This window comes from Oncorhynchus kisutch, linkage group LG24 (genome assembly GCF_002021735.2).
Source record: "Oncorhynchus kisutch isolate 150728-3 linkage group LG24, Okis_V2, whole genome shotgun sequence".
Classification (NCBI taxonomy): Eukaryota; Metazoa; Chordata; class Actinopteri; order Salmoniformes; family Salmonidae; genus Oncorhynchus; species Oncorhynchus kisutch.
Genome location: NC_034197.2, coordinates 38,876,878 through 38,903,481, shown reverse-complemented (window position 1 = coordinate 38,903,481; position 26,604 = coordinate 38,876,878). Strand labels below are relative to the sequence as shown.

Genomic DNA, 26,604 nt, shown 5'->3' with positions numbered 1-26,604 from the left:
GGCTAAATGGCTGGCTAAATGGCTGGCTGACTGGCTGGCTAAATGGCCGACTGACTGGCTGGCTGACTGGCTGACTAAATGGCTGGCTAAATGGCTGACTGTCTGGGTAAATGGCTGGCTGACTGGCTGGCTAAATGGCTTGCTGACTGGCTAGCTGACTGACTGGCTAGCTAAGTGGCTGGCTGGCTGGCTGGCTGACTGGTTGGCTGACTGGCTGGCTAAATGGCTGGCTAAATGGCTGGCTGACTGGCTGGCTAAATGGCTGGCTGACTGGCTGTCTAAATGGCTGGCTGACTGGCTGGCTAAATGGTCGACTGACTGGCTGGCTGACTGGCTGGCTAAATGGCTGGCTAAATGGCTGGCTGACTGGCTGGCTAAATGGCTTGCTGACTGACTGGCTAGCTAAGTGGCTGGCTGGCTCGCTGGCTAAATGGCTGGCTGGCTAAATGGCTTGCTGACTGGCTGTCTAAATGGCTGACTGACTGGCTGGCTAAATGGCCGACTGACTGGCTGGCTGACTGGCTGGCTAAATGGCTGTCTGACTGGTTGGCTAAATGGCTTGCTGACTGACTGGCTAGCTAAGTGGCTGGCTGGCTGGCTGGCTAAATGGCTGACTGACTGGCTGGCTGACTGGCTGGCTAAATGGCTGGCTAAATGGCTGGCTGACTGGCTGGCTAAATGGCTTGCTGACTGGCTGTCTGACTGACTGGCTGACTACAGTATATAAAGAGCAGTTCAATCACTGATAAGGATAATTAGTTATAAAAAGGCTTGTATTATCACAGTCAGGGTCTGAGGTTTGGCTGCTGTAATAGTTCACACAGAGAGTCTCAAAGCAGCTCTGAGTGTTCTGATCTATATTATGCAGCATTCATCCACACCTGTTGCTGCTACTCATGCTGTATGTAATGGGATTCTCAATATACACGTCATATCAGCTTGATGGCTCTTTGATAAATGTGTGTATTTGTGAATGTGTGTGTTCCTGACAAGTGTAAGCTACGCGCTTGTGTCAGTGTGTGTGTGTGTGTGTGCGTGTGTATGTGCAAGCGTGTGTGTGTGTGTGTGTGTGTGTGTACTCTCACCCATGTTTATGCATACGTGCAGTGGTGTAAAGTACTTAAGTGAAAACACTTTAAAGTACTTCAGTGGCTTGCGAACCCCTTTGCTTTTTTCCTATTTTGTTGCCTAACCTGGAATTAAAATATATATTTTTTTGTTGGTTTGTATCACTTGATTTACACAACATGCCTACCACTTTGAAGATGCAAAATATTATTTATTGTGAAACAAACTAGAAATAAGACAAAAAAAGAGAACTTGAGCATGCTTAACTATTCACCCCCTCAAAGTCAATACTTTGTAGAGCCACCTTTCGCAGCAATTACAGCTGCAAGTCTCTTGGGGTATGTCTCTATAAGCTTGGCACATCTATCCACTGGGATTTTTGCCCATTCTTCAAGGCAAAACTGGGCCAGCTCCTTCAAGTTGGATGGATTCCGCTGGTGTACAGCAATCTTTAAGTCATACCACAAATTCTCAATTGATTCTGGGCTTTGACAAGGCCATTCCAAGACATTTAAATATTTCCCCTTAAACCACTCAAGTGTTGCTTTAGCAGTATGCGTAGGGTAATTGTCCTGCTGGAAGGTGAACCTCCGTCCCAGTCTCAAATCTCTGGAAGACTGAACCAGGTTTCCTTCAAGAATTTCCCTTTATTTATCACCAACCATCATTCCTTCAATCCTGACCAGTTTCCCTGCTGATGGAAAAACATCCCCACAGTATCACGCCCTGGCCATAGAGAGGCTTTTATTCTCTATTTTGGTTAGGCCAGGGTGTTACTAGGGTGGGCATTCTATGTTCATTTTCTGCTTTGGATTTCTTTGTGGTTTGGCCGGGTGTGGTTCTCAATCAGAGGCAGCTGTCTATCGTAGTCTCTGAGAACCATACTTAGGTAGCTTGTTCTGTCATTGTAAATAAGAAATTGTTCTTAACTAACTTGACTAGTTATAAAACATTAGACTTTTACTCAAGTAGTATTTAACTGGCTGACTTCCACTTTTACTCAAGTAGTATTTAACTGGCTGACTTTCACTTTTACTCAAGTAGTATTTAACTGGCTGACTTCCACTTTTACTTGAGTCACTTTCTATTAAAAGGTATCTATACTTTTACTCAAGTAGTATTTAACTGGCTGACTTCCACTTTTACTCAAGTAGTATTTAACTGGCTGACTTTACTTTCTATCAAAAGGTATCTATACTTTTACTCAAGTATTACTATTGGGTACTTTTTCAAACACTGCAAGCGTGTGTGTGTGTGTACTCTCACCTGTGTTTATACATGCGTGTGTGTGAAGTAACAGCAGATCTATTTTAGTCTTGCTAGTTGATCTCATCGTTCATCTTGTTGTTTATTCTCCTTCCAACCCCTCATGCATTACACAGTGAGGTTGACTGTTTCAGTGCGAAAGCCCTCTGGCTCTGTAGTTCTGTTGTCTCTCTTGTTTGTCTCGCTAGAGAAAGACTAACTTCTCCATACAAGTCAAGACTACAGGGAGACATTCATTCATATTTTTTTCTTCTTTTCACAAAGCCTTGCTTGTATAGCATCTGTGGCAGAAGCTGTTGGAGCTACACTGAACCACCAGCTCCACCTTTATTTCAGTTGATTTCACATCCAGCTGTTTAAGGATAGATTCTGAATTATATTTTGGAAAGCATATTGATTATATATATATTTTTAAACTATTAAGCTTGAGTTTACTATACAGGTCTAAGAACTCTTTTGTTGTATTGATTAGAAATACCTTAGTAATCCAACTATTGCTTCCTATCCTAAACTATGATGGCATCCTCTATCAAAACACCCCAATAACTTTCTTTTGCGATTTAGATGGCATTTAAAACAATCTATGCAGAGTCATTCATGGATGCCATTATAATATATATATTTTTAAACAATGTCTGAATCACTAAATTGACTGTCACTCCCAAACAGAAAACAACTGCATTGGAACCACTTTATTTTTAGATGTATAAATGAACTTACACTACTGCTTCCGAAAACAGCAGCAATGGTAAAATGAGATCTTTCAGATACAACGGCCCAACTGACTGGAATAATTTATCTATAGAAATCAGGGCACTACAAGCACACTGTCAATTTAAGAAAGCCCTTTGTCAAATTGTCACGTCTAATCAAGGTGGGTGGAATCAGGCGCAGAGAGCAAAATGCGATCTTGAAGTTTATTCTCCGGTAAACAAACAAACACGGTCAACCCAAACAAACACAGGGTGAAATGATCCAACATAGGATAACAGACAAACCGGAGAATAAGAAAACACGAAAACCACGACAGACGAAAATGAATGACAAAATAAACAATCCCGCACAAAACAAGGGTGGGACAACCTACATTATATACAGACACTAATTAACTAAACAACACACAGGTGAAACCAATCAGACAAAACCAACAGATACACGAAAAGGGATCGGTAGTGGCTAGTAGGACGGTGACGACGAAACGCCGAGCACCGCCCGAACGGGCAGGAGAGCAAACCTCGGCGGAAGTCGTGACACAAATGTCCTTAAGTCCTTATGTCCTTTGTCCTTAAGGACAAACTGTTTAGTGTTTTTAACTAATAGGAACATCACCATGTGAAGATATTTATAAATATGTACAGTACCAGTCAAACGTTTGGACACAGCTACTCATTTCAGGGTTTTTCTTTATTTTTACTATTTTCTACATTGTAGAATAATATCTAAGTCAACAAAACTATGAATTAAAACAAATGGAATCATGTGGTAAGCAAAAATGTGTCAAAGTAGCCACCCATTGCCTTGATGATAGCTTTGCACACTCTTGGCATTCTCTCAACCAGCTTCACCTGGAATGCTTTTCCAACAGTCTTGGAGGAGTTTCCACATATGCTGAGCATTTGTTGGCAGCTTTTCCTTCACTCTGCGGTCCAACTCATCCCAAACCATCTCAATTGGGTTGAGATACACACTCTTGGCATTCTCTCAACCAGCTTCACCTGGAATGCTTTTCCAACAGTCTTGAAGGAGTTCCCACATATGCTGAGCACTTGTTGGCAGCTTTTCCTTCACTCTGCGGTCCAACTCATCCCACACCATCTCAATTGGGTTGAGGTCAGGTGATTGTGAAAACTTTCTTTCTCTTTCTTGGTCAAATATCTCTTACACCTGGAGGTGTGTTGGGTCATTTTCCTATTCAAAAACAAATGATAGTCATACTAAGCAGAAACCAGATGGGATGGCGTATCACTGCGGAATGCTATAGTAGCCATGCTGGTTCTAATAAATAACTACTTCAAATAACTTCTACAGTGGCTCCTCCTGAAAGTTGTTTGGTTTGAAAAAATAACATCTTGACTCTGAAATAGTCCGCATAATTTAATGTGTAATAGGCAGCTTAATAAAATGTGTAATAGTCAGTCAGCTTAATTGAATGTCAATTAGTCAGCTTAATTGAATGTCAATTAGTCAGCTTAATTGAATGTCAATTAGTCAGCTTAATTGAATGTCAATTAGTCAGCTTAATTGAATGTCAATTAGTCAGCTTAATTGAATGTCAATTAGTCAGCTTAATTGAATGTCAATTAGTCAGCTTAATTGAATGTCAATTAGTCAGCTTAATTGAATGTCAATTAGTCAGCTTAATTGAATGTCAATTAGTCAGCTTAATTGAATGTCAATTAGTCAGCTTAATTGAATGTCAATTAGTCAGCTTAATTGAATGTGTAGCAGTCTGGTTAATTGAATGTGTAGCGGTCTGGTTAATTGAATGTCTAGTGGTCTGGTTAATTGAATGTGTAGTAGTCTGGTTAATTGAATGTGTAGTGGTCTGGTTAATTGATTGTGTAGTAGTCTGGTTAATTGAATGTGTAGTAGTCTGGTTAATTGAATGTGTAGTAGTCTGGTTAATTGAATGTGTAGTGGTCTGGTTAATTGAATGTGTAGTGGTCTGGTTAATTGAATGTGTAGTGGTCTGGTTAATTGAATGTGTAGTGGTCTGGTTAATTGAATGTGTAGTGGTCTGGTTAATTGAATGTCTAGTAGTCTGGTTAATTGAATGTGTAGTAGTCTGGTTAATTGAATGTGTAATAGTCTGGTTAATTGAATGTGTAGTAGTCTGGTTAATTGAATGTGTAATGGTCTGGTTAATTGAATGTGTAATGGTCTGGTTAATTGAATGTGTAGTAGTCTGGTTAATTGAATGTGTAATGGTCTGGTTAATTGAATGTGTAGTAGTCTGGTTAATTGAATGTGTAGTAGTCTGGTTAATTGAATGTGTAGTGGTCTGGTTAATTGAATGTGTAGTAGTCTGGTTAATTGAATGTGTAGTAGTCTGGTTAATTGAATGTGTAGTAGTCTGGTTAATTGAATGTGTAGTAGTCTGGTTAATTGAATGTGTAGTAGTCTGGTTAATTGAATGTGTAGTAGTCTGGTTAATTGAATGTGTAATGGTCTGGTTAATTGAATGTGTAGTAGTCTGGTTAATTGAATGTGTAGTAGTCTGGTTAATTGAATGTGTAGTAGTCTGGTTAATTGAATGTGTACTGGTCTGGTTAATTGAATGTGTAGTAGTCTGGTTAATTGAATGTGTACTGGTCTGGTTAATTGAATGTGTAGTAGTCTGGTTAATTGAATGTGTAGTAGTCTGGTTAATTGAATGTGTAGTAGTCTGGTTAATTGAATGTGTAGTAGTCTGGTTAATTGAATGTGTAGTAGTCTGGTTAATTGAATGTGTAATGGTCTGTTTAATTGAATGTGTAATGGTCTGGTTAATTGAATGTGTAATGGTCTGGTTAATTGAATGTGTAATGGTCTGGTTAATTGAATGTGTAGTAGTCTGGTTAATTGAATGTGTAGTAGTCTGGTTAATTGAATGTGTAGTAGTCTGGTTAATTGAATGTGTACTGGTCTGGTTAATTGAATGTGTAGTAGTCTGGTTAATTGAATGTGTACTGGTCTGGTTAATTGAATGTGTAGTAGTCTGGTTAATTGAATGTGTAGTAGTCTGGTTAATTGAATGTGTAGTAGTCTGGTTAATTGAATGTGTAGTAGTCTGGTTAATTGAATGTGTAGTAGTCTGGTTAATTGAATGTGTAATGGTCTGTTTAATTGAATGTGTAATGGTCTGGTTAATTGAATGTGTAATGGTCTGGTTAATTGAATGTGTAATGGTCTGGTTAATTGAATGTGTAGTAGTCTGGTTAATTGAATGTGTAGTAGTCTGGTTAATTGAATGTGTAGTAGTCTGGTTAATTGAATGTGTAGTAGTCTGGTTAATTGAATGTGTAGTAGTCTGGTTAATTGAATGTGTAGTAGTCTGGTTAATTGAATGTGTAGTGGTCTGGTTAATTGAATGTGTAGTAGTCTGGTTAATTGAATGTGTAGTAGTCTGGTTAATTGAATGTGTAGTAGTCTGGTTAATTGAATGTGTAGTAGTCTGGTTAATTGAATGTGTAGTAGTCTGGTTAATTGAATGTGTAGTAGTCTGGTTAATTGAATGTGTAGTAGTCTGGTTAATTGAATGTGTAATGGTCTGGTTAATTGAATGTGTAGTAGTCTGGTTAATTGAATGTGTAGTAGTCTGGTTAATTGAATGTGTAGTAGTCTGGTTAATTGAATGTGTAGTAGTCTGGTTAATTGAATGTGTAGTGGTCTGGTTAATTGAATGTGTAGTAGTCTGGTTAATTGAATGTGTAGTGGTCTGGTTAATTGAATGTGTAGTAGTCTGGTTAATTGAATGTGTAGTAGTCTGGTTAATTGAATGTGTAGTAGTCTGGTTAATTGAATGTGTAGTGGTCTGGTTAATTGAATGTGTAGTAGTCTGGTTAATTGAATGTGTAGTAGTCTGGTTAATTGAATGTGTAGTGGTCTGGTTAATTGAATGTGTAGTGGTCTGGTTAATTGAATGTGTAGTAGTCTGGTTAATTGAATGTGTAGTAGTCTGGTTAATTGAATGTGTAGTAGTCTGGTTAATTGAATGTGTAATGGTATTCAAATGAAATGACTCATCCAGCGAATCACAACCCGTCTTTGTTTCCTTTATTAAGTGCTTCTGTGCAACAGTACAGCTGCTGCTCTAGGGTGATTTTTTATTATTATTATTATTATTATTTTGGGGGGGTGGGGTTGCAAAAGAACGATCCAACTTGACTGTGTAATAGTCAGCTTAACGTTAGGTGTATTTTTTTAGTATTCAAATGAAGTCAGAGAAATCCACCCAATCATCACAAGTTTCCTTCATTAATTATTTATAGTACTGTAACCTTTGACTGTGTTTTATATAAACTATCTAAAGCCAGGTTTTACAGTAACACTGTTCTTTTATGGTTTGTTTTTAATGTGTATCTGCCCAATAAACTGAGGCAGAGACAAGGTGTGGGTCCCAAATGACATCCTAATCCCTATACAATGCATTCAGAAAGTATTCAGACCCCTTGACTTTTTCCACATTTTCTTATGATACAGCCTTAATCTAAAATGGATTTAAATAAATTTTTCCTTCTATACAATCTACACACAATACCCCATAATGACAGAGCGAAAACAGGTTTTTAGACATGTTTTAAATGTAAAATAAATAAATAACAGACACACCTTATTTACATAAGTATTCAGACACTTTGCTACGAGACTGGAAATTGAGCTCCGGTGCATCCTGTTTCCATTGATCATCCTTGAGATGTTTCTCCAACTTGATTGGAGTCCTCCTGTTGTAAATTCAATTGATTGGACATGATTTGGAAAGGCACACACCTGTCTATATAAGGTCCCAGAGTCGACAGTGCATGTCAGAACAAAAACCAAGCCATGAGGTTGAAGGAATTGTCCGTAGAGTTCCGAGACAGGATTGTGTCGAGGCAGCGATCTGGGGAAGGTTATTAAAAAATGTCTGCAGCATCAAAGGTCCCCAAGAGCACAGTAGCCTCCATTCTTAAATGGAAGAAGTTTGGAACCACTAAGACTCTTCCTGTAGCTGGCCGCCCGGCCAAACTGAGCAACCGGGGGAGAGGAGTCTTGGTCAGCGAGGTGACCAAGAACCTGATGGTCACTCTGACAGAGCGTCAGAGTTCCTCTATGGAGATGGGATAACCTTCCAGAAGGACCGCTATTTCTCTCGCCCACACAAACCTAACCACCGGCCATGTCTATGGGCCCTGGACAAAAGAAGTACACTGTATATGGAATAATAGGGTGTAATTTGTGACACATACAGAGACATGGTCTGGGTGCTAGCTTTGTGTTGGTGAGAGACATGGTCGGGGGCTGGGTTTGTGTTGGTGAGAGACATGGTCGGGGGCTGGGTTTGTGTTGGTGAGAGACATGGCCGTGGGCTAGGTTTGTGTTGGTGAGAGACATGGTCTGGGTGCTAGCTTTGTGTTGGTGAGAGACATGGTCGGGGGCTGGGTTTGTGTTGGTGAGAGACATGGTCGGGGGCTGGGTTTGTGTTGGTGAGAGACATGGCTAGGTTTGTGTTTGTGAGAGACATTGCCTGGGACTAGGTTTGTGTGGATGAGAGACTTTGCCTGGGACTAGTTTGTGTTGGTGAGAGACATGTTCAGGGTGCTAGGTTTGTGTTGGTGAGAGACATGGTCGGGTGCTGGGTTTGTGTGGATGAGAGACATCGCTCGGGGTTAGGTTTGTGTTGGTGAGAGACATGGTCGGGGGCTGGGTTTGTCTGGATGAGAGACATGGCTAGGTTTGTCTGGATGAGAGACATGGCTAGGTTTGTGTTGGTGAGAGACATGGTCGGGGGCTAGTTTTGTGTTGGTGAGAGACATTGCCTGGGACTAGGTTTGTGTTGGTGAGAGACATGTTCAGGGTGCTAGGTTTGTGTTCGTGAGAGACATGACCGTGGGCTAGGTTTGTGTGGATGAGAGACATTGCCTGGGACTAGGTTTGTGTTGGTGAGAGACATGTTCAGGGTGCTAGGTTTGTGTTGGTGAGAGACATGTTCAGGGTGCTAGGTTTGTGTTGGTGAGAGACATGTTCAGGGTGCTAGGTATGTGTTGGTGAGAGACATGGCCGTGGGCTAGGTTTGTGTTGGTGAGAGACATGTTCAGGGTGCTAGGTTTGTGTTGGTGAGAGACATGGCCGTGGGCTAGGTTTGTGTTGGTGAGAGACATGGCCGTGGGCTAGGTTTGTGTTGGTGAGAGACATGGCCGTGGGCTAGGTTTGTGTTGGTGAGAGACATGGCCGTGGGCTAGGTTTGTGTGGGTGAGAGAGGAGAAGAGAAAAGAAGCATCAGCACAAGGATTGTGTGTAATTGATTTAGTAAGTCTGAGAGGCCTCAGATTGCCACACAAATTGAATTGAATTGCTTCTCTGCTCCTCTCTGCTCTTCTCTGATGCACTGACTGTACCCCTACAGGCAGAGAGAGAGAGAGATGGAGGGAGAAGGATAGAGAGAGAGAGAGAGGTAGGGAGAAATGGAGAGAGAGAGACATTCAGTGCCAAGACGGCGAGAGAAGAGAGAGAACCGACATAGCTTCCTATTTGAAAGAACCTGCACTCTGAGCACCCCAACCCTAAGATGAGAGCATTGAAAATGCAGTTGTTGAGACTGGATTGGTCTGTTTGTGTCACTGCCTTGCTGTCTGTGTCCTCTCCTCTCCCAGTGAGAGAGACAGCACTGCACGAATACAGTGCAGTCATTGTAACGATCGTCGGTATGAAGAAGGTGAGGACCAAAGCGCGGCGTGGTAAGTGTTCATCTTATTTAATGAAAACTGAACACTGAATAACGAAACACAGATGGAAAAAGGCTACCTAAGTATGATTCTCAATCAGAGACAGCTAACGACTCCTGCCTCTGATTGAGAACCATACCAGGCCAAACTCAAAAACCAACATAGAAAAAACAAACATAGTTGGGGTGGGCAGTCTCACGCCCTGACCATACTAAAACAAAGACAAAACAAAGGAACTAAGGTCAGAAAGTGACAGTCATAGAGGTTTTAAACCAAGAGATGTTTCAGGGATTTCTATTGGAGCAGCTTAGGAGTAGTGTCCGCACATCCAGTTGGTGTTTCTATTGGAGCGGTCTATATTCAGTCTCTTTGGCACTGAGGGTTAGACAGATAACAAATGGAATGAGGGAGGTGCTTTGTGAGGCCATCAATTCAGGTGGTTAGCTCTGTAGGTAGGTTGTTTTGTATGTCAGTTAAACATCTTGTTAGTTGAGCGTCTTTGTTGAATTATTAATGGTTTAGTTTCCTGTATGTGGTTTGTTTTGTTTTATCAGGAATGATAATCACAGTAGTATCCTACCTAGCAGCTAACTTGTATCCAGCAGGATGTTTTCTCTCTGTGTTTCTCAGCCAGTAGAACAGAGCCTTGGAGCTCCGTCCTGTGTAACGGTGTAAAATGACCTAAGGGAAACAGGGATTTTAAGAAATGCGACTCCAGATCACCACTTGACAGTAACACTGCCTTGTCTCTGTTGTGTTTCCGCCTTCTGCAAGAGAGGTGGAGCAAACACAGCACTGACAAAATGTCACCAACCCCCTGAAGGGTAAAAGCTTGTATTTTTCTTATTTGTCAATTTTGTTTACATGTCCTTTTTACTCCTTGGAAAGATCAAACCCCACGGCGAGTCATTAATTGTTACTATGGAGGTGGTAGGTTTATTGTATCTACACTCCTCTGTCCAGATTGAGTGGCCCCCAACCCTCATTACCGCTTTTGACCCAAACCCCCATGCTGGATCCCAACCCCCATGCTCTCTGGTCCCAAACCCCCATTGTGTCTGGCCCCAAACCCCCATGCTCTCTGGCCCCAAACCCCCATGCCCTCTGCTGGAGCCCAAACCCAATGCTCTCTGGCCCCAAACCCCCATGCCCTCTGCTGGAGCCCAAACCCAATGCTCTCTGGCCCCAAACCCCCATGCCCTCTGCTGGACCCCAAACCCAATGCTCTCTGGCCCCAAACCCCCATGCCCTCTGCTGGACCCCAACCCCCATACTCTCTGGCCCCAAACCCCCATGCCCTCTGCTGGAGCCCAAACCCAATGCTCTCTGGCCCCAAACCCCCATGCCCTCTGCTGGACCCCAACCCCCATGCTCTCTGGCCCCAAACCCCCATGCCCTCTGCTGTCCCCCAACCTCGATGACCTCCAGCCCCCAACCCCCATTCCCTCCGGCTATCATGCCTTCTGCTGGCCCCAATCATTTGATCTAATATTTTGGGGTAGATTGGTTAGAGTATAATTAGGCCAATCAACAGCTGTGGTTTGTGTGTGTGTGTGTGTGTGTGTGTGTGTGTAGGTGTCCCGAGGCACACTGGGGTCCCATGGGATTGATTACCTCCTGAGAAGATAACATAAGTTTAATCACAACAGATAGACTTGTGAGAAATGGTTGTGAAGTGTGTGTGTGTGTGCATGCATGTGTGTATGGTGTGTGCATGTGTATATGGTGAGTGTGTGTATGGTGAGTGTGTGTGTATTGTGTGTGCATGTGTGTATGGTGAGTGTGTGTGCATTTGTGTGTATGGTGAGTGTGTGTATGGTGAGTGTGTGTATGGTGTGTGCATGTGTGTATGGTGAGTGTGTGTGTGCATGTGTGTATGGTGTGTGTATGGTGAGTGTGTGTGTGCATGGTGAGTGTGTGTGCATGTGTGTATGGTGAGTGTGTGTGTGTGCATGGTGTGTGGATCCCCTGGGCCTTGTGTTTGAGACCATAGATTGCTGTTCTCCAGGAGCAAACAGGGACCTGTCGTATGTTTCTTCCGCTTCTGAGCCTAAATGTCCCTAGGAATCAATGTACTGGGACCAGGGAGAAACAGGGAGGGAGGGAGGGAGAGAGAGAGAGGGAGGGAGAGTAGAGAGCAGAGATGGAGGGAGGGCATGGAGAGGAGGATGGGATGGGGAGGAGAGATGGAGGGAGAGGAGGTAGGGAGAGGAGGTAGGGAGAGGAGAGAGGGTGGGAGGGAGGGAGAGAGGGGCTGGGAGGGAGGGAGAGAAGGGCAGGGAGGGAGGGAGAAGAGGGAGAGGAGAGGAGGAAAGGAGACGCGAGAGAGGAGAATGGAGGAAGGAGGGAGGGAGGGAAGGAAGGAGAAAAGGGAGAGGAAAGGAGAGAGGGAGGGAGAGCATGGAGAGGAGGGAGATGAGGGAGGGAGGGATTGAGAGGGGGCAGGGAGGGAGGGGTGGAGAGGAGAGGAGGGAGAATAGAGGAGTGGAGGGGAGGAGGGAAGGAGGAGGGAGGGAATGGGAGGAAGGTGGGAGAGATAGGGAGGTACGGGGTGTAGAAGGGGGGCATCATGGATGGATTTGGAAAGGAGGGATGGGGTAATGAAAGTATCAGAATGATTACGATGTGTGCTTCTGTTGCTTGATATGTCAAAAACATTTGGCACCAGGGGAATTGGAATTCGATATGGATGTAATCACTCTGTTTATGTCACTCCAATGTCACTCCACTTGCATGGTTTCATTTACACGTTAACAGGGGTTGCTCGGGTTTCCCATAACAAATTGGGGTACCCCCATTATTTTATTTATTTATTTTATTTCACCTTTATTTAACCAGGTAGGCAAGTTGAGAACAAGTTCTCATTTACAATTGCGACCTGGCCAAGATAAAGTACCAGGCGGTGATACAGCCCGACAGGATGCTCTTGATTGTGCATCTGTAGAAGTTTGTGAGTGCTTTTGGTGACAAGCCGGATTTCTTCAGCCTCCTGAGGTTGAAGAGGCACTGCTGCGCCTTCTTCACAACGCTATCTGTGTGGGTGGACCAATTCAGTTTGTCCGTGATGTGTACGCAGAGGAACTTCAAACTTACTACCCTCTCCACTGCTGTCCCGTCGATGTGGATAGGGGGGTGCTCCCTCTGCTGTTTTCTCTGCTCTGGCAGCTGGTGCTTAAAGTTAGTGAGGGAGAATAGTTTCCAGTTTCAGAGATTTTTGTAGTTCGTTCCAGTCATTGGCAGCAGAGAACTGGATGGAGAGGCAGCCAAATGAAGAATTGGTTATGGGGGTGACCAGAGAGATACACCTGCTGGAGCGCATGCTACAGGTGTGTGATGCTATGGTGACCAGCGAGCTAAGGGGGACTTTACCTAGCAGGGTCTTGTAGAGACCTGGAGCTAGTGGGTTTGGCAACGAGTATGAAGCGAGGGCCAGCCAACGAGAGCGTACAGGTCACAGTGGTGGTTAGTATATGGGGCTTTGGTGACAAAATGGATGGCACTCTGATAGACTGCATCCAATTTACTGAGTAGGGTATTGGAGGCTATTTTGTAAATGACATCGCTGAAGTCGAGGATCGTTAGGATGGTCAGTTTTACAAGGGTATGTTTGGCAGCATGAGTGAAGGATGCTTTGTTGTGAAATAGGAAGCCAATTCTAGATTTAACTTTGGATTGGAGATGTTTGATGTGAGTCTGGAAGGAGAGTTTACAGTCTAACCAGACACCTAGGTATTTGTAGTTGTCCACATATTCTAAGTCAGAACCGTCCAGAGTAGTGATGTTGGACAGGCGGGCAGGTGCAGGCAGCGATCGGTTGAAGAGCATGCATTTAGTTTTACTTGTATTTAAGCGCATTTGGAGGCTACGGAAGGAGAGTTGTATGGCATTGAAGCTCGCCTGGAGGGTTGTTACCACAGTGTCCAAAGAAGGGCTAGAAGTATACAGAATGGTGTCATCTGCGTAGAGGTGGATCAGAGACTCACCAGCAGCAAGAGCGACATCATTGATGTATACAGAGAAGAGAGTCGGTCCAAGAATTGAACCCTGTGGCACCCCCATAGAGACTGCCAGAGGCCCGGACAATAGGCCCTCCGATTTGACACACTGAACTCTATCAGAGAAGTAGTTGGTGAACCAGGCGAGGCAATCATTTGAGAAACCAAGGCTATTGAGTCTGTCGATGAGGATGTGGTGATTGACAGAGTCGAAAGCCATGGCCAGGTCAATGAATATGGCTGCACGGTTTTGTTTCTCATCGAGGGCGTTTAAGATATCGTTTAGGACCTTGAGCGTGGCTGAGGTGCAACCATGACCATCTCTGAAACCAGATTGCATAGCGGAGAAGGTATGGTGGGATTCGAAATGGTCAGTAATCTGTTTGTTAACTTGGCTTTGGAAGATCTTAGAAAGGCAGGGTAGGATAGATATAGGTCTGTAGCAGTTTGGGTCAAGAGTGTCCCCCCCCCCCTTTGAAGAGGGGGATGACCGCAGCTGCTTTCCAATCTTTGGTAATCTCAGACGACACGAAAGAGCAGTTGAACAGGCTAGTAATAGGGGTGGCAACAATTTTGGCAGATAATTTTTAGAAAGAAAGGGTCCTGATTGTCTAGCCCGGCTGATTTGTAGTGGTCCAGATTTTGCAGCTCTTTCAGAACATCAGCTGACAGGATTTGGGAGAAGGAGGAATGGGGAAGGCTTGGGCGAGTTGCTGTGGGGGGTGCAGTGCTGTTGACCGGGGTAGGGGTAGCTAGGTGGAAAGCATGGCCAGCCGTAGAAAAATGCTTATTGAAATGATCAATTATAGTGGATTTATCGGTGGTGACAGTGTTTCCTATCTTCAGTGCAGTGGGCAGTTGGGAGGAGGTGTTCTTATTCTCCATGGACTTTACAGTGTCCCAGAACTTTTTTGAGTTTGTGTTGCAGGAAGCACATTTCTGCTTGAAAAAGCTAGCCTTGGCTTTTCTAACTGCCTGTGTATATTGGTTTCTAGCTTCCCTGAAAAGTTGCATATCACGGGGGCTGTTCGATGCTAATGCAGAACGCCATAGGATGTTTTTGTGTTGGTTAAGGGAAGTCAGGTCTGGAGAGAACCAAGGGCTATATCTGTTCCTGGTTCTACATTTCTTAAATGGGGCATGCTTATTTAAGATGGTGAGGAAGGCATTTAAAAAAAATAACCAGGCATCCTCTACTGACGGGATGAGATCAATATCCTTCCAGGATACCCCGGCCAGGTTGATTAGAAAGGCCTGCTCGCTGAAGTATTTCAGGGAGCGTTTGACAGTGATGAGTCTAGGTAGTTTGACCGCTGACCCATTACGGATGCAGGCAATGAGGCAGTGATCGCTGAGATCTTGGTTGAAAACAGCAGAGGGGTATTTAGAGGGCAAGTTGGTTAGGATGATATCTATGAGGGTACCCGTGTTTACGACTTTAGGGTGGTACCTGGTAGATTCATTGATAATTTGTGTGAGATTGAGGGCATCAAGCTTAGATTGTAGGATGGCTGGGGTGTTAAGCATGTTCCAGTTTTGGTTGCCTAGCAGCACGAGCTCTGAAGATAGATGGGGCAATCAGTTCACATATGGTGTCCAGAGCACAGCTGGGGGCAGAGGGTGGTCCATAGCAGGCGGAAACGGTGAGAGACTTGTTTTTAGAGAGGTGGATTTTTAAAAGTAGAAGTTCAAATTGTTTGAGTACAGACCTGGATAGTAGGACAGAACTCTGCAGGCTATCTTTGCAGTAGATTGCCCCCTTTGGACATTCTATCTTGTCTGAAAATGTTGTAGTTAGGGATGAAGATTTCAGAATTTTTGGCGGTCTTCCTAAGCAAGGATTCAGACACTGCTAGAACATCCGGGTTGGCAGAGTGTGCTAAAGCAGTTAATTAAACAAATTTAGGGAGGAGGCTTCTAATGTTAACATGCATGAAACCAAGGCTATTATGGTTACAGAAGTCATCAAAAGAGAGCGCTTGGGGAATTGGAGTGGAGCTAAGCACTGCAGGGCCTGGATTCACCTCTACATCACCAGAGGAACAGACGAGTAGGATAAGGGTACTGCTAAAAGCTATGAGAATTGGTTGTCTGGAACAGAGAGTAAAAGGAGGTTTCTGGGGGCGATGAAATAGCTTCAAGGTAAAATGTACAGACAAAGGTATGGTAGGATGTGAATACAGTGCAGGTGGTAAACCTAGGTATTGAGTGATGATGAGAGAGATATTGTCTCTAGAAAAATAATTGAAACCAGGTGATGTCATCGCATGTCTGGGTGGTGGAACTGAAAGTTTGGATAAGGTATAGTGAGCAGGGCTAGAGGCTCTACAGAGAAATTAGCCAATAAACACTAACCAGAAGAGCAATGGACAAGGCATAATGACATTAAGGAGAGGTATGATTAGTCGAGTGATCATAAGGGTCCAGTGAGTAGTGAGGTTGGTTGGGGTCATGGCGATTCAGACAGCTAGCCGGGCCATCGGTAGCAAGCTAGCATAGGATGGAGGTCTGTTTTTAGCCACCTCGTGCATTTGCGTGGGTAGATTAGTGAGGTTCCGTGTGGTAGAGGGGATCAATCCAATTGGCAAAATAGATATAGTTATAGTGACCCAAGAAAGACCTATTCAGATAGCAGCCGATAAGACAGCTAACGATTAGCGGGCCGCAGATGGGCGTTCAGGCAACGTCGCGACGGAGGGGCCAGTTGGATAACTCCCTCGGGCAGATAACGTCGGTTGTCCAGTCGTGAAGGCCCGGTGGGGCACTGCATCGGCAGTAAAACAGGTTCGGATAGGTGATTGTAGCCCAGGAGTGGCTGGGAACCCTTCAGCTGGCTAGCTCCGGAATAATTGATGTTTGCTCTGGGATCGACGTAAGCCAATTGTCACACGGATAGCAGCTAGCTAGCTGCGAGTTCCAGGTGTAAATGTCCAGAGCTTGTGGTTGAAATCCGGGGATATGGAGAGAAAAATAGGTCCGATATGTTCTTGTCTGAGTCGCGTTGTACAAAACTGGCGATAGCTTTTCGAGCTAAGGCATAGCTGATGACCACAAACCGTGGTTAGTTGAATACTAACGTTAGCCAGTAAACTGACTAGCTTCTTGTTAGCTTCTGGCTAGCGTCTATTGTGGATTTTAGGTAAATAATACTTTTTAAAAAAAATTGTGAGGCGGGTTGCAGGCGAGTGTTTTGAAGTTGAGTTTTTGGAAAAGAAAATATATAAAAGATATGCGAAGGAAGGTGTAAATACACGGGACACGACAAGACGAGGACAAAGGACGTCTGACAGCTATGCCATCTTGGGACCTCATACACACCAGAATCATGCAGGGCACCACCACACACCTTACATCAAGAGTCAGTATGTTCTTTACAGATAATCTAATAACACTATACACCCCACAATAATAGTAAACAAAAGGTTAGGTTTTTGGGTTAGGGTTAGGGAAAATATGATTTTGAATTGGACTAAATTGCGTGTCCCTGCAAGGTTGCACACGTGCACTTCAGTTATACTAGAGTTATACTATAGAGACAGCCATAGTCTCCACCAAACTCAGATCTATCGGATTGGTTCTGTTTATAATAGAGGAATATAGGAATATATAATATAATATATATATATTATAGAGACAGCCATAGTCTCGAATATATCCATCAACTTAGGTTGCCTCCAAAATGGCACTATATAGGAAATAGGGATGCAATCTAAGATACAGTATGAGATTCAGTGATGCTGCTTGGGTAGACAGAGAAAAAAAAAGGACAGTGAATTTAGTACGTAGAAATGAGTAGAGATTACTGGCAGGAGATCTGGAGATTTTCAACAATTCTTGGAAGAGTATCCTTGAACAAATGTACAAATAAGATAAACTACAATATAGCCCGCAGGAGGATTGCTGACTATTTATCCCAAAATGTAATTGGAGGGTAAGAGCAGGAAGGCCTGAGGTTGTGAATTGAGCCAGACAACCGCCAACTCCTTCTCTCCATTCTTGACTTTTTGACCCAGTGTTGTCTGGCCATGGAAATTATTGTATAGAAATGCTTTTTCCTGCACCTTCTGGCTTTAAAATCCTCTTCCTGCCTCACAGGAGAGTGGTAGTCCTCAATCTGAGCAGAGCAGGTCAGAGGCTGTAGGAGAGAATGGAGATTTACAGAAAATCTAGATCCTGTAACTTCTATTGGACCAATGAGAGAAGAGAGACTCTCAGCAGTAGCAGCACATAGAGTTAGCAGATTGTATTTAGAACATGCTATTGTAGGTGCCAATTATACTTCAAACAGGCTCTTGGAGGTGCCAATTATATTTCAAACAGGCTCTTGGAGGTGCCAATTACCGTAATTTCTGGACTATAAGCCGCTACTTTATTCCCACGCTTTGAACCTTGCGGTTTATACAATGACGCGCCTAATTTATGGATTTTTCCCGCTTTCACAAGATTCATGCCGCCAAAAAACTGAGCACCGTCACATAATGTGACGTAAATCGAGCGCGCTCAAACTTCCCATCATTCTGATTACGGTAGTAATTTTGTCACCCTCATCATGGCAAAGACACTGAGAAATGCATATGATGCAGCTTTCAAGTTGAAGGCGATCGATCTGGCTGTTGGAAAAGGAAATAGAGCTGCTGCACGGGAGCTTGGCCTTAATGAGTTGATGATAAGACGTTGGAAAGCAGCGTGAGGAACTGACTCAGTGCAAAAAGACAAAAGCTTTCAGAGGGAAGAAAAGCAGATGGCCCAAAGTATTTGCAGCCACTCGACATCAGTGTAAATCATGCATTTAAGGTGGCGCTCCTTGTTCAGTGGGAGACTTGGATGACAAGTGGGGAGAAATCCTTCACTAAAACGGGCCGCATGCGAAGAGCAACTTATCGTCAAGTCTGCCAGTGGGTCCTGACAGCGTGGAGCATTGTCAAAAAATCCACTATCATCAACGGGTTTCAAAAGGCTGGACTGCTGCGTGTTGAAGGGGCAGCATGAGCTCAGCGGGGTATTTGCCTCCGGATGAAAGTGACGAGAGCGACAATGAAAAAGATCCAACATCTGATGAAGCAATTCTGAGGCTATTCAACTCCGACACCGAAGGAGATGGCTTCAGTGGTTTCAGTGCACAGGAGGAGGAAGATGGTGACCAATGACTTTCTTGGTAGGCCACTGTTTAATTTTTTGTTACAAGCCGTGTTTCGTTTAAAGGCTGTGTAAAGTTCATTTGTTTCAATGTACCGGTAGGCACCTGCGGCTTATAGACATGTGCGGCTTATTTATGTACAAAATACATATTTTTTTAATAATTCAGCGGGTGCGGTTTATATTCAGGTGCGCTTAATAGTCCAGCAATTACGGTATACTTTAAACAGGCATATGGAGGTGCCACTTATACTTCAAACAGGCTCTTGGAGGTGCTACTTATACTTCAAACAGGCTCTTGGAGGTGCCAATTATACTTCTGACAACTCTAGGGCCTCATTATCAAACCCTGCAAAGGGAAGAATTATATAACCCACTGAGGTGATCCACCTTAATTTACATAAAGACACCCATAGACTATGGTCACCAGCTAAATAAACAGGTAACTTTATCTGGAGATTATGCTGATATCTTGTTGTTGGACTCTAAAGATATTCTCTGGGATTTACCTGGTTAAATACGGGATGAATACAATTTGAAGTGATGTTTATGACACATTCATATAGTGTCATAATGATGTCCAGAGGCTCTTACTATATGAATTAATTGGTGTTTTTCAACATCAACATTTTCCAAATGAGTGTCTGGGATGTTTGACTGACCCCTTCATTTTCCCATACCTGGTTTCAGAGGCAGACATTTTGGTTTCAGAGGCAGACATTTTGGTTTCAGAGGCAGACATTTTGGTGAATATTGTCTATGAGTTGTGTATGTTTTATTTTTTATGATTTAATTTATTGAACCTTTATTTGTCACGTTCTGACCTTAGTTCCTTTGTTTTTGTCTGTGTTTTTGTATGGTCAGGGCGTGAGTTGGGGTGGGCAGTCTGTTTTTCTATGTTGGTTTTTGAGTTCGGCCCAGTATGGTTCTCAATCAGAGGCAGCTGTCAATTGTTGTCCCTGATTGAGAATCATACTTAGGTAGCCTGGGTTTCACTTTGGTTTGTGGGTGTTTGTTTCCGTGTGAGTGTTTGGGCCACACGGTACTGTTTCGTTTTGTTCACAGCGTTTATTGTTTTGTTCCAGTGTTCAGTTTGTTTATTAAAAAGACATGAACACTTACCACGCTGCACCTTGGTCCTCCTCTCTATCTCCAGGCGACATCCGTTACATTATTTAAGTAGGCAGAGGACAAAGTGGACAGAGATTTGCAAGGTTGTGCTTATTGGCAAGCTATCCAGCCACAGATATTTTTTCAATGGGATACTGCTTAGGCAGCATATTCATAAGCTGTTTTCTAAATGCAACTCCATACCGTACATAGTGCACTACTTTTGACCAGGGCCCATACGTAGTGCACTATATAAGGAATAGGATACCATTTGGTACACACCCATAGTAGTCTGAGAGAGCATTTCTCTCACACATTTGATATGCTGCAGCAGAGAGTCACGTAGAGAAATCACAGGGGCTCTATGTAGTGTACATGTGATATAATTTAGATCCTATCACTGCATTCCACATTAATCAGATAAACCACATTATCCATTGACGCAGTGATCAGTGACGAATAAATGAAAGGAACAGCGTTAGATTATTAGGCAAAGAATATTACTTTATTGATTTAATCAATAATGTTTTGATCATGTGGTATCAGATGTCAATATCAAACAGACAGTCCACCTGCTTCATCGTAACATAGAATATTGAACGTTTCAGTAATTACATTAACCGGCTTTGTCAATGTGCCGAACGCAACATAATGAACTTGGTGAGAGTGAGTGAGTGAGTGAGAGAGAGAGAGAAAAAACACACTCTTGGCAATAGTACTGTAGACTACTTTATCACTGACCTCAACCCAGAGTCTTTCAGAGCATTCACAGTCAGTCTACTGATACCCCTATCAGATCACAGCAATACTCAATCATGAGATATCAAGCAAACTGCATACTATTAAGACATGCTATAGATGGAAGGAAAGTAGTGTAGAAACCTACCAAAAAACTATTGGCCAACAAAAAAAATCAAACCCTTTTAGACGTCTTCCTGGACAAAAGGTTAATAGCCAAGGTCTAAACTTAGAAAGCCTAAATAGTATATTTGACCTCTCAGCTTCCCTATCAAATCTAAACACCTCAACCAGACAACCTAAGAAAATGAACAACAATGACAAATGGTTTGATGAAGAATGCAAAAACCTAAGAAAATAATTGAAGAACATACCTGACCAAAAACACAGTGACCCAGAAAAGTCTATGCCTTCACTACGGTGAAATACCAAAACAGTACAGAAATATACTAAGACAAAATAAGGAACAGCACATCAGAAACCAGCTTAATGTCATTTCAGAATCCATAGAATCTAGCCACTTCTGGGATAATTTGAACACACTTAAACAACAAGATTACCCACTGGATTCTCCTATTACATTGAATGAACTACAGGACAAAATACAAACCCTTCAAATCAAAAAGACCTGTGGTGTTGATGGTATCTAAATTAAATTATAAAATATACAGACCACTTATTTCAACGGACCATACTTAAAGAGTTTAACATCATCCTCAGCTTTGGCATCTTCCCCAATACTTGGAAACAAGGACGAATCACCCCAAATTTGACCCCAATAACTACCGTGGGATATACAGTACATCAACAACAACCTTGTTAAAATCCTCCTCATTTCAATTAACAACAGGCTCCTACATTTCCTCAGTGAAAACATGTCCTGAGCAAATGTCAAATTGGCTTTTAACCAAATGACCACGGACCACGTATTTAACCTGCATGCCCTTTTTGACAAACAAAACAAAAGCAAAGTATTCTCCTGCTTTGTCTATTTCAAAAAAGCTTTTGACTCCAAAAAATACAAAAATACATTTTTTTTAAATTGCGTTATGTAACTGTATCTATCCCCCCCCCCCCCCCCCCCAATCACTACAGTATATAGGGAATAGGGTGCTATTTGTGATGTAGCCTATGTGTACATTGAGTTTTTTCCCAAAACGCTATAGCCACCAATTTTTCACATTTGTGTTTTTCCATCAGAAGTGATTGCTTTATAGGTACCTTCATTGTGTGTAAAATATTACTGTTCTAGAATTTTCATTCGTAGATTTTAGATGTGTGTAAAAAAAAAGTTGCTAAATGCTACTGTTGAAGTCAGAAGTTTACATACACTTAGGTTGGAGTCATTAAAACTTGTTTTTCAACCACTCCACAAATTTAACAAACAATAGTTTTGGCAAGTCGGTTAGGACATCTACTTTGTGCATGGCACAAGTAATTTTTCCAATAATTGTTTACAGACAGATCACTTATAATTCACTGTATCACAATTCCAGTGGGTGAGAAGTTAGCACACACTAAGATGACTGTGCCTTTTAACGAGCTTGGAAAATTGCAGAAAATGTCATGGCTTTAGACACTTCTGATAGGCTAATTGACATAATTTGAGTCAATTGGAGGTGTACCTGTGGATGTATTTTAAGGCCTACCTTCAAACTCGGTGCCGCTTTGCTTGACATCATGGGAAAATCCAAAGAAATCAGCCAAGACCTCAGAAAAAAATTGTAGACCTCCACAAGTCTGGTCCGTCCTTGGGAGCAATTTCCAAATGCCTGAAGGTACCACGTTCATCTGTACAAACAATAGTATGCAAGTATAAACACCATGGGACCACGCAGCCGTCATACTGCTCAGGAAGGAGACGCGTTCTGTGTCCTAGAGATGAACGTATTTCAGTGCCGAAAAGTGAAAATCAATCCCAGAACAACAGCAAAGAAGATGCTGAAGCTGTGAAGATGCTGGAGGAAACAGGTACAAAATAATCTATATACATAGATTCCTATCTCAACATAACCTGAAAGGCCACTCGGCAAGGAAGAAGCCACGGTTTGCACATGGGAACAAAGATCATACTTTTTGGAGAAATGTCCTCTGGTCTGATGAAACAAAAATAGAACTGTTTGGCCATAATGACCATCGTTATGTTTGGAGGAAAAAGGGGGAGGCTTGCAAGCCGAAGAACACCATCCCAACCGTGAAGCACAGGGGTGGCAGCATCATGTTGTGGGGGTGCTTTGCTGCAGGAGGGACTGGTGCATTTCACAAAATAGATGGCATCATGAGGCAGGAAAATGATGTGGATATATTGAAGCAACATTCCAAGACATCAGTTAAAGCTTGGTCACAAATGGGTCTTCCAAATGGACAATGACCCCAAGCATACTTTCAAAGTTGTGGCAAAATGGCTTAAGGACCACAAAGTCAAGGTATTGGAGTGGCCATCACATCGCCCTGACCTCAATCCTATAGAAAATTTGTGGGCAGAACTGAAAAAGCGTATGCGTGCGAGCAAGGAGGCCTACAAACCTGACTCAGTTGCACCAGCTCTGTCAGGAGGAATGGGCCCAAATTCACCCAACTTATTGTGGGAAGCTTGTGGAAGGCTACCAGAAGTGTTTGACCCAAGTTACAGGCAATGCTACCAAATATTAATTGAGTGTATGTCAACTTCTGACCCACTGGGAATGTGATGAAAGAAATTAAAGCTGAAATAAATAATTATCTTACTGTTATTCGGATTTCACATTCTTAAAATAAAGCGCTGATCCTAACTGGCCTTAAACAGGGATTATTTACTAGGATGAAATGTCAGGGATTGTGAAAAACTGAGTTTAAATCTATTTGGCTAAGGTGTATGTCAACTTCCCGACTTCAACTGTATATGCTACTGTGGAACTCTCTACCTATCAACTGACTGTCTTCCATACCACTTTTCCATCTAGTACCTCCATACAGCCACAGGATTCACCATGGTGCCTGCCAGGTCACTCGCTCCCCACGGTAAGCACGAGGAGTTGGCACAGGTCTATAACCTGACTCCGTCAATCTCCCCGTGTGCCCTCCTAAAACATTTGGGGCTGCCTCTCAGGCTTCTGTGCTAGCCGTGTCCCCTCGTAACGCTGGGCCCCTTTTCTAGCTGCGATCCCTTCCGGCCAGGATCTCCTCCCACGTCCAGGATCCTTTGCCATCCAGGATTTCCTCCCAAGTGCATTAGTCCAGAAAACGCTGCTCCTCCTTACCACACTGCTTGGTCCTTTTGTGGTGGGTAGTTCTGTCACAGGCTTCTTCCTGGAAATGACCAAAGCGCAGTGTGGTGAGCCTACATTTCTCTTTTATTTATATAAATGTCGCCAACAAAACAAGAAACAAAGAAACGACCGTGAAGCTTAACTTGGGCAATCGTACCACTAACAAAGATAACTACCCACAAATGCAAAAGGAAAAAAGGCTGCCTAAGTATGATTCCCAATCAGAGACAACGATAGACAGCTGCCTCTGAGAACCACACCCGGCCAAACACAAAGAACTAGAAAACATAGAAATAAAGAAACTAGAATGCCCACCCTAGTCACACCCTGGTCTAACCAAAATAGAGAATAAAAGCGCTCTCTATGCCCAGCGCGTGACAATAACATTAATTAACACAGTGACAGGTGGAAATGTCATACTTTAGCTCTGCTCTAAAGTTCCAAACATTCCATTTAGAAAGACAGGGAAAAAGTGACGGACAAGCTAATTGGTTTAGCTTAATGGAAGACAGAACAGAGCAGAGCCAGGTGGATGTAACGAGGTGTGTGTGTGGGTTTGACACGGATGTTCTCTCTAATGATAATTACAATGACAATGTTCTAACTGTAGTCATGTCAGTTGCAGACACACTTCCCCTCACGTCCCAGTAATGGATGACTTTGTATTAAACCCCCCGGATGTAAGGATGGGATGAGTTATACTGTGTTGCTAGTGAGTTATTTATTGACTGTAATATTCTATAACAGGACATCAAAGGCAGGTTTGATGCAGTAGTAAATATGGAAATTCTGATGAGACTGCTTTTCATGTGTCCCAGATGGCAACCTACAGTACTGTATCACCTATCTAGTGCACTACAAAATGGGTCCTGATCAAAAGTAATGAGCTAAATAGGGAATAGGGTGTAATTTGGGATTCACTAGTCTCAACAGTTGGAGAAGTGCCACATGGAAAAATGCAAATGAATTCGAAAAGTAGAAAATATATTTCCGTAACTGGGGACATCACTTCCTGTCCGTGTCCTCTCCAGCAGGATGGAAGATGTTCAGAGAGGGAGGGCTAAAAATTCCAAATGGTATATCGTATGTGTATGTATGAATGGTTTTAGTTGGACAGTAATGACTGTGGTTCTTCCGGTGTGACTCCTATTGTGGCTGTGTGCTGTGGTATGCTACGGTTGCTCACCCTGCCGTCACCCCCCCCCCCCCCCCCCCCCCCCCCGGGTTTCCCGGGGCCTGCACTCCAGATTTACCGGGTCACAAAGGGTGGCGGCACAACACCCTGCAGTGCTAGCTGCCAGCCCCATTATCACAGAGGTAAACAAACTAGGACCAGGCACACAATCTTCCTTAGAACCACAACATACTGCAATCTTCATCACACTTTGCTCTCTGATTTCTCAGAACTGGCTGGTTTTTCCCCTCCAAGTGGTGCACAAGGTTTTCATTGGACGCTTCTGCCTCCATGCAGTGTCCTCGGTGTTCTGGGAGCTAGCTGGAGATTTACTGTGTGTTACTTTACAGGACTGTACATTGGCAGTGAAAACACAAGGCCATCGGGATATGTTGGTTTGTTGGATGGTGGTGCACCATCTGACTGTAAATAACGTTATAAATAATGTTACAAATTGGAGGATTTATATGGAGACATTTTGATGAAGCAGTGTAATGCAATGTGTTTTAAAGAGAGGGACGTTGTAATCTAGGCTATACACTAAACATATTAAAAGTCGTTGTATGTGGTTGAGTTGAGTGGGATTGTTGGCATATTATTCCAATACATACACAGCCAATACAGTACACAGTCCAAACAGTCCAAACATGTATTGTATCTTCTATATCTTGGTGGCTATGAGCTCTCTTTTTACCTCCTTATGTACTCTTATGACCTCCTTATGAACTCTTATGACCTCCTTAAACTCTTATGAATTCTTATGACCTCCTTATGAACTCTTATGACCACCTTATGAACTCTTGTGACCTCACTCCCCTTCAAGAATATTAAATCAGATTAATCTCTTCTATTTCAGGGATCTATTAGACAGAGACACATTCTCCAAATCTGATCCATGTAAGTACTTTACAGTTATCATCTTACATGTATCACAATCACAAAACAAAACAAAATCAATTACAGAAGAATTACTGGCTTATATTATATGACTAGTAGATGTAAAGAATAAAGATCACTCTGTCGTCAAAATAAATGTGAAATAATGCAAAATATGATCAAAATTTCCTCCACTTAGAAAACCTCAAATCTTTGTATTTTTTTCCCCCCTGCACTTTCATCGCCTGTATCTATCTTCGGCTTAGCTGGGATTTAGTTGACTCCGCTATTTCAAAGTGTTCCCTCAATAACTGCATCTCATTTGCACAGTAATGGGACAGGTCTTCCTCACAGCTAGAGTTACAGAAAGAGACAGTACCTTAAAGGGATAGTTTGGGATTTTGGCAATGACGCAGATACATGAATATGGTATCCACGAGTTCATATGACTCTGGGGAAGTAAATAAAGTACTTCCTGAACCATCCCTTTTAATGTAATGCAGCTACAGTACGGTTTAAACACAAGCCTGACTGAATGCAAATGGGCGGCTTTGAGATTTAGCTGCCTCAGCGTAGAGGAGAGGAATGGA

The 26,604-nt window shown here is 42.9% G+C and overlaps 1 protein-coding gene across 2 annotated transcripts in view; it reads left to right on the top strand.

Annotated features, from left to right (window-relative positions):
• LOC109869099 (copine-5-like) overlaps positions 1–26,604 on the top strand; it is a 173,829-nt gene that overhangs the window by 5,192 nt on the left and 142,033 nt on the right. For both annotated transcript variants that reach the window (XM_031804051.1, XM_031804050.1), the window contains exon 2: positions 25,995–26,035. In XM_031804051.1, coding sequence (XP_031659911.1) covers positions 25,995–26,035 — 41 coding nt within the window. The remainder of the gene's footprint in view (positions 1–25,994; positions 26,036–26,604) is intronic.